The 8,695-nt window shown below is 45.7% G+C and overlaps 1 protein-coding gene across 1 annotated transcript; it reads left to right on the top strand.

Moving 5' to 3' along the window:
• The first annotated feature begins 406 nt into the window (after positions 1-406).
• Positions 407-6,696, top strand: calb2a (calbindin 2a). Its single transcript, XM_047033900.1, has 11 exons — positions 407-562; positions 2,022-2,098; positions 2,225-2,314; positions 2,570-2,650; positions 3,406-3,462; positions 3,738-3,815; positions 4,172-4,227; positions 4,344-4,383; positions 4,620-4,673; positions 5,868-5,939; positions 6,163-6,696. The coding sequence occupies exons 1-11, from the start codon at positions 469-471 to the stop codon at positions 6,277-6,279; spliced, it is 816 nt and encodes a 271-aa protein (XP_046889856.1). The 5' UTR covers positions 407-468; the 3' UTR covers positions 6,280-6,696.
• Positions 6,697-8,695: the final 1,999 nt, after the last annotated feature.

Raw genomic sequence — 8,695 nt, forward strand, 5'->3', positions numbered from 1 at the left:
GCCATCTGGCAGCACACATCCTGACAAACATACATTCATGATTCATTCAAACATCTATTTAGACCCATTAGGAAGACCTACGGGTAATATTTGGGCCTTTCCCTCTTCCACACACGCGCAAACATAAACATACACACAATAAAGACACACACACACAAAAGAAGACTGCTAGTTAGAAAGAGTAAATTTGTCTGAAGCTAATGGGACCAACGGGACGCCTAGGGATGTTCGGATGGACAGAAGATCTCTAAACAGAGGTCCTGTCCCCGATTACAGCATTCTGCCTTTACGCACTGCTGTAGTGTTGCGAAGAAATTTGTGTCACTGCGCCACCCTCACGTGACAGGTGGTACTGCAGCCCACGCTCTGGTTTAAAAGCAACTTGCAGCGCGGGGGGGCTACAGTGTGGCCGGACTAAAGCAAAGTTTGCACGGGATTTCTAGCGCTCTGGAGAACACATCTGACACCATGGCCAACAAGCAACAGCAAGTACCCTATCTGCATTTGGCTGAACTCACTGCCTCGCAGTTCCTGGAGATCTGGAAACATTTCGACTCTGACGGTCAGTTACTGTTTTTTATTGTTACTTAATTTAAAGTTGCTCAATGAATATTTAATGTTGTGTGTTTTTGTATGAAATACATGAATAAATGGTGAGGGGAAAACAGGTGTGTATCGATTCTGTTCATCAGACGTTTTTAATTTATATTTTGTTTTCACACAAAGCTTGAGAATGGAGTGATGGAAATGTGTGAATTCTGCAGAGATGCGACAGACGGACACCTAATTTACATTAATTATAAACCTATAAATTGTTATTCCAATTTAATATTCAATGAGATTGAATGCTAGATAATGAATCTGCGTTTATTTTTTCAGATCAAACTGGGTCTCTCATCTTTTCTATTACTTTTCTGCGTGCTTTTAGACGGTGGTGTCTCGTGAGCTTCGCAGCTCAAACGTGTTGGGATGTTAGTTTTCCCCCCCATCTCATTGCTAAATGAACATTTTAGACAAACGACCCCGCACTGACGGTTTGTTTGTGTAGAGTTGGAAACGGTAGCCCGCCTCTGACTAGACAGAATCAGAGTCCAGTTGACCTTGGCTTTCACCTGAACGGAAGGCAACTGCAGCTGCTGTGCTGGGGATGGGTGGCAGCCAGGGAGGGAGGAGGGAGGGGGGAGGAAGGGGGGAGGGAGGGGGGAGGGAGGGGGGAAGGAGGGGGGGGGGGGGAGGGAGGGAGAGAGGGGGGTTAGCACTCCCTCAGCACTGGCCTAAAGTCAGTTTCTTCATTTACATATTGTACCTAATTTGCCAATCAAATATGATGCATCCCAACATTTGGCTACCAAGGATTTTGTTTCAACAGTCAGTGCAACACTAGAGTCTTATGGTGGGACGTGATTTGTTCGCAAGGCGGTTGTTAGAGATTTCCAACAAAGACTATGCATATCTGTGTTTGTGTGTGCGCTTCTGCGTATATGTAAATGTCAGTTGGAACCCAAGGCAAGTTCTGGGAAATCCTTGTTTTTGGTTTTCATGCTGAATGGTATCGTCACTTCACTAATCACAAAATGCACACAATCCCCTCAACATTTGCCCTCAAGAAGTTTAATGAAGCATATTGGACAGACACAGACATTGGTTTGTGTCCAGTCTAGATCTTTCTTGTCACTTTCTACACTTGTAGTATTCTGGCATGGTCTTTAATTCAATCAGCTGGCCTGTCATGTATTTAGTCCAATGTGTAAATTGAGTCCAGATCTGGTCTGTAGACAGTTCCTGTCTTGAGTGTAACATATAGGTGAAGTATCTGGTTTGTATTTGGTCCAAATGTATATTATTTATATTTAGTCATATTCTGCAGTCTGCAGTCATACCTGGTCTGTTGCTGGCCCTGTTCTGGTTTGGTCAGGTCTATAGTTATACCTGGTCTGTATTGAGTCTTGTTGTATAGCTTGTTTAGATCTGTTCTCCTGTTCTTGAGTATTCTGGATGAGCGGTCTGTTCTCTCTTTCCAGGTAATGGTTACATTGAGGGGAAGGAACTGGAGAACTTCTTCAGGGAGCTGGAGGTTGCACGCAGAGGATCTGGAGTGGTGAGTCCATAACAGGGTGAAGATCTACTGTCACCAACTACAAACAACTTTGCAGGGCCCGGCCAATTCCAGCCCAATATTTGTTGTAAAGATGAAAGTGTGTGTATGTGTGTGTGGCAATTACAGGACCCAACAAATGCTACCTTCAAAGAGAAGATGAAAGAGTTCATGCAGAAGTTTGACAAGAACAAAGATGGCAGGATTGAGATGTCAGAGGTGAGTCTGTAGCTTTGCATCTCCAAGGACGTAGGCCAGCTGCTCTCAGGTCATAACTGAGATCTGATGTCTGCCAGGTGTCGTATTAGTCTCAAATCTCCTTCCTTGTCCTTCTCCCTCCTCCCCCCCCCCTCTCTTCATCCCTTCCTTCTCCTCTCTGGCACGTCTTCACTGTGTCTCTCTACTGTTCCCTTCCTCTCCCTCTCCATCCTGCATCACCTCACCCCTCTGACAACCCCCGAACCCCCTCCACAGCTGGCCCAAATCCTTCCCACAGAGGAGAATTTCCTGCTTTGCTTCAGACAGTACGTTGGCTCCAGCACTGAGTTCATGGCGGTGAGTACAGGAAGTGAAGGTGAGTTCAGGAAGTGGAGGAGAGTAGGGGAAGTGTAGTTGAGTACAGGAAGTGGACGTGAGTACAGGAAGTGGAGGGGAGAAGAGGAAGTGACAGTGTTGAATTCAGCAAGATGACAGAACCAAAACAAAAAACTGAAATAATTAGAGATGTTGATGTAAGAGACAAGATATGTATCACTCAGTCCTTATCCAAGGATTAGTTCTAAGGAGTGGTAGTCAAAATACAGGACAAGTGATGAGAACCAGAAGGGATGGTATTGTAGGTAGGATTGATGAAAGCCATAATTAAATGTTCTCATTAACTAACTTCACAAAACTTATTAGCAAACTCTAAAAGCTAACTACAGTACCTAAAACGTTACATAGCCACCCAGCTAACCAGCAAAGTGGTGATCTGAGGGAATAAGCGTGAAGGTGGTGAAGGGAGGCTTTTAGATTGGTGGAAGGAAAAAGAGAAGTCCAACCTATTTTCAGCTTCATAGATAATACATGGAGAAGATGAGGGGGGAGCAGGAGGGGGAGAGGGGTATCTATCTTTGATAAGAGCTGTTCTGCAGATAGAGACACAAAGTCCAACAGACAGAGGGCTGTAAAGGTAGGAAAGTTAGAAGAAACAGGAGAGATGCCATGTAGAGAGCTTGCTGTCACCTGCCAAGTGACACTATTGCCAAGGAATTGGTCTTGGTATGGAAGCTATTCATGTTGATACTACTATTATGTTCTTTGGTTTGCAGGCATGGCGACGGTATGACACTGATAGAAGTGGTTACATTGAGGCAAACGAACTGAAGGTAAGGTTGTTTGAGATTGGGACTTAATTACTCGACCAAAATTGTACCTATATAGAGTTTGCAGCCTGGTTTAAAACTAGTATAGTAAACAGTGTAATGATATCCTATAAAATATTTAGGCTTTTTTTTTATTATTATTGGATCATAAGGTTTTGTTTGGTCCTGGAGTGGCCCTAATTTTTTCTCAGATCTTCTGATCAGCATAGCAATACAACCTTCTGATGGTTCTATGGGTGCTGATTAGGTATAACGTGAGAATCTTCTTTTGTGTTCAGGGCTTCCTGTCAGACTTGCTGAAGAAGGCCAATAGACACTATGATGACCAGAAGCTGCATGAGTACACACAGACCATAGTGAGTAAAGATGTCAACTCCCAATCCCTCCTCACCTCCCAACCCCTCCTCACCTCCCATTCCCTCCTCACCTCACAACCCATCAGCCCTTGTAGGTTGTGTGTTCCAAGGACCACATGTTCAGACATCTGCAGCCTTGTGCAGGCCAGATGCGTGATCTGTGTCCCTCCAGGTAGACACGCCATCTGTGACAGAGACCGACTCGCTCTGAGAGCCACGCGAGGCACGGCTCCAAAACGAATACAACCCCCCTAATGTTCCTCTTCTCCCTGTTTTCTCTACATCTCCATCTCCTGGTCGTTCTCCCTCTCTATATATATATCTCCATCTCTCTCTCCTGCTCTTTCTTTCTCTAGCTGAGGATGTTTGATCTGAATGGAGATGGGAAGCTGGGTCTATCAGAGATGGCCAGGTAACAGATAACATGTCGCGATATGTATTCACGTTCAACACTTCTTGACGTTCCTCTATTGTCTGACTGCTGTGTTCTTATATATCTGCTCCCATCTCTCTGCTCCTCTCATCAAGACTCCTTCCTGTACAAGAAAACTTTTTACTCAAGTTCCAGGTAATAGCAGTTTTTGTGTTAGCATGTTGGCCAGACTTAAGCTATACACTCACCTGAGTGTGAGTGTTAAGCTGAAGGTTAAGCTGGCCCACCAGGCTAGACTTGTGCATGACTTGTGTGGTATTTCTTTGAGGAACAATCAGGCACTCAACCGGGTCAGAAAGCTCTCATCCTCAAATCTTTTGATGTCATGTTGCTCGTCCATCAAGATATCCAATTTGGCACTTGTCTTTCAGGGTATGAAGATGAACACAGAGCAGTTCAATGCTGTCTTCAAGTTCTACGACAAGGTACACCTCGAATCGGCAATTCCTTTGTTTGTAAGGTGTGTGTGAATGTGTGAAGAGATGAATGAGTCAGAGAGGGGAGGAGAGAAAAGGAGAAGAGGGAAGAAGATTATGGGGAGAGAAGAAAAGGAGTACAAAAATAAATAAGAGAGGCTTGCGTGTGTTTCGCTGGGCCGGAGGCTCGCTGACGACTAGAACAGACTCTCAATTATAAATGAGAGTCAGTCCATGAACACATGATGTGTGTCAAACGCTAACATTACGCTAGCTAACATCATTATCCCAGCACGGGTGTGCAGCTCCGCCCTGCAGGTCCGTCGCTGGCAGCTGCTGCTGTAGCATTGAGGGTAAAACAGAGAGGCGGGAGGGAGAAGGAGGACAGGTCAACCGAGCGCTAACAAGGCTCCCAGTGCCGCAACCAAAATGTGCAGAGCTTGGAAAAATACGAAATGTTTGGCTGCACGCAACCAAGGCATGCTGTTCTGCACTCTCCAGTCCCACCAACTCCCGCTGTGCAGATTGGCTTTCACAGTTACTCTTTTTCTTAAGTCCACCATCTACTCTTCTCTACTGTATATCCATCGTTTTTTTCCAGCCTTCAATGTATATTCTCTTCATCTCTCGCCTCCATCCCTCTTATAGGCTCCTTCATCCTTCCAAGTTCCATTCCATCCTTACAAACTACACTTCATCCTTTTAATTTCTTCGCTGTTTCCTTGTCACTCCATCTCTCTCCTACATCCCTCTGACTGTGTCTGCCTGTCACTCCATCTCTCTCCTACATCCCTCCATCCCTCTGACTGTGTCTGCCTGTCACTCCATCTCTCTCCTACATCCCTCCATCCCTCTGACTGTGTCTGCCTGTCACTCCATCTCTCTCCTCCATCCCTCCATCCCTCTGACTGTGTGTCTGCCTCTCACTCCATCTCTCTCCTCCATCCCTCCATCCCTCTGACTGTCTGTCTGCCTGTCACTCCATCTCTCTCCTCCATCCCTCTGACTGTCTGTCTGCCTGTCACTCCATCTCTCTCCTCCATCCCTCTGACTGTGTGTCTGCCTGTCACTCCATCTCTCTCCTCCATCCCTCTGACTGTGTGTCTGCCTGTCACTCCATCTCTCTCCTCCATCCCTCTGACTGTGTCTGCCTGTCACTCCATCTCTCTCCTCCATCCCTCTGACTGTGTCTGCCTGTCTCAGGATGGGAACGGGTACATAGATGAGCAGGAGCTGGACGCCCTTCTGCGTGATCTGCATACCAAGAACAAGAAGGTGAGAAGCTCTCAGGGGTCAGAGGTGAATGCTGCTCTCACAATGGTATGACCAGACCACCCCTGTATGACAAAAGGAATGGTACGGTCTGTAACTCAAAAAGGGTGCTTCAGTATAGTAAGGGTGCTGGTCAGTATAGCTATGTGATAGTGAGATTGATAATGGCTTTGTGAGTTTGAGAACAATGTTGTGCTGGTAATGCTACTGCCGTGGTGTCCTGCAGGACCTGGACAGCAGCAGCCTGGCTGGCTATAAGCAGAGCATCATGGCTCTGTCAGACGGAGGGAAGCTGTACCGTGCCGAGCTGGAGATCGTCCTCTGCAGAGAGCCCATGCTGTGAACCTGCCGTCCTCCTCGCTGCCTGACCCCTGACCTCCCCCACCTACCGCTGCCTGGCAAATGCAACCAGGTGCATGTGCCGGTCACTCCCCTAACGACCTCTGATTGATTGAACCCTGATGAACCAAGGCCACGCCACCCCCCCCCCCCCACCCCCCTGCCGCCCAAGCTCTCTGCTAGCCCTTCAGCTCTTTGTGTCAAATTACAAGATCACAAACCATTGAGATCATCCGATTTGTTTACTCGTTACTGATTTATTTATGTATTTCTTTGACCCCTTTGCCCCTCTCTCCCCGTCCCTATATCCTGTCCTCCTGAGTATTTATTCCTCTGTAGTGTCGTCTTGTTTCTTTTCTGGCGTGGAGGTGTTTTTGTCTGAAACTTCTTGAAAACATGAATTAAAGTCTGAGGATTAGGACTCTCTGATTTCAGCATCTTCATCCATCGTTCTGTTATTGGTCTCTGGTTCTTAGGCTCTTACGGCCTTAGCAACAACCGACGACTCCATCGAAGTACTGCACCTCAGAGGATAGTGTACCCTCAACTGAATCAGAAGGCACTCTCTTTTTTTCTCTTTCGCTCTCCCTCGCTTGCACTCTCTCTCTTTTTCTCTCTCTTTCTGTCACTCTACCTCTCTCTCTCTCTTTCTCTCTCTCTCTCTCTCTCTCTCTTTCTGTCACTCTCCCTCTCTCTCTCTCTCTCTCTCTCTCTCTCTCTCTCTCTCTCTCTCTCCTTCTCTCTCTGAGGTAGGACTCAGAGTTAAAAAGTTATTTCTAGTCAAACTGCCTCTGATTGAGCTGAGATGCTTTTAAAAGCAGTTGAATAATGTAGCGGGCAACCACCAGCATCTGTCCCTGTGCTGCTACAATCCTTATCAATAAATCATCAACATTTCAACCTGAAATGAAGGGAAAAGACTGGCGTCAACCAAGACACAATAAATACTCCAAAATTAGGATTAGCCTCGTGTTCCGGACATTCCAGTACGACCATTCTCAGAGCTGTGTGAGCTCTCCTACAGACACATTTCATCCCTGTGATGCCGGGTGTAAGCTACGATGGAGAATGATATAGCTTTGGTGAAGAAGAAAAGATTCATGTGTAATTCATGTATGAAAGGAGTCTGTTTTATTCATGAAATCTTTAAATAGCGTTCCTCCCACCACCCACATAACATATTACACCTAGGAACACTCATTCACACTATTATCCATCATCCACCCCTGGAACACCAGCCCCAATGCAGCCACAGTAAGACATCATACTGGGTCCAATGGCAAAAGTTTACTTGACTTTTAGACTGTTAAGTGCTTCAAATAAATCTAAAAGGAACCCAGAAAATCACAGGACAATCCCCCTCAATAATTTGGTTCAGTGATGTTTCTGAAGAAGGAGGGAGTGGGTGAGAGCATGAGAGCAGAAGAGAGGGAGGGAGAGGAAAGGAGACATTGTGCAGTGTGAACTCACATGATGCCAGATTTGGTACATTGTCACACACCAACTCCCTACATCACGCCTGACTACCTTTGTGCAAATGTCCTCCGAATATTTTCTACGACTCCATACCACTACATCTGAATGTGGACTGTCAGTTTTGTCATTGGGGGGTGGTTATGGAAAGTAGCCTAGTATCCTCATGTGAATGATCAGTGACTAGCTCTGTTTTGGTAGAGAGTTGAGTGAAATATTCTTTCTTTTTTTAAGGACAATGGAATAACCTATATAAAAAAAGCAGGATTTAAGTGCTCCGGGGATCTATTAGTATGCTTACCATGAAATACACAGTATACACAAATAACGCCAGTTTATCCTGGAGCAGGATTAAAGTGCAATGCTGCCATCATGTGGTGAGATTTGACAACGAGCGATTCGGAGGGGCTGGAAATTTCACTGTTTGCGTGTATACGGTTCTATACAATTTGACAGCTATCTAGACTATCAAGAGTAGTGTGTCTGAATTAAAGGGGTTATAGACGATACAAATGCAAGCGGTGTATGTGATATGTGGCTTTTGCACCGGCATTTATCCGTGGTCGTAGATTCAACATGCGCAAGAGTTCCTTTCAACCATGTGACTGACTAAGCTTACACCAGAGCCTGTTTAAGGAGAGCCTTGCCACTCCCTATTACTGTAAGCCCCATTGTACCGAATTATGTTGCAGTTCCACCAGAGTTCCACTGGGAGTGATCGCGGTCGAGTGCAAAATGAATGGGAGTCTATGGAGCTAAACGGCTACAATTGTCTCTTTCGCTTGATTGTCGTTGAGAAATATCAGATTTGATTGTAGTTTTTGCATGTTCAACATAGATTACAGGTCAAAAGTTGAATGAACGAGTACTTATGTCCTTTCGATTTCTTACAGGGTAAGTCGTTGTTGCCCATAACACGCTAGCATTCTGCTAACGAATGCTGATTG

Source organism: Hypomesus transpacificus, chromosome 14, assembly GCF_021917145.1.
Source record: "Hypomesus transpacificus isolate Combined female chromosome 14, fHypTra1, whole genome shotgun sequence".
Lineage (NCBI taxonomy): Eukaryota > Metazoa > Chordata > Actinopteri > Osmeriformes > Osmeridae > Hypomesus > Hypomesus transpacificus.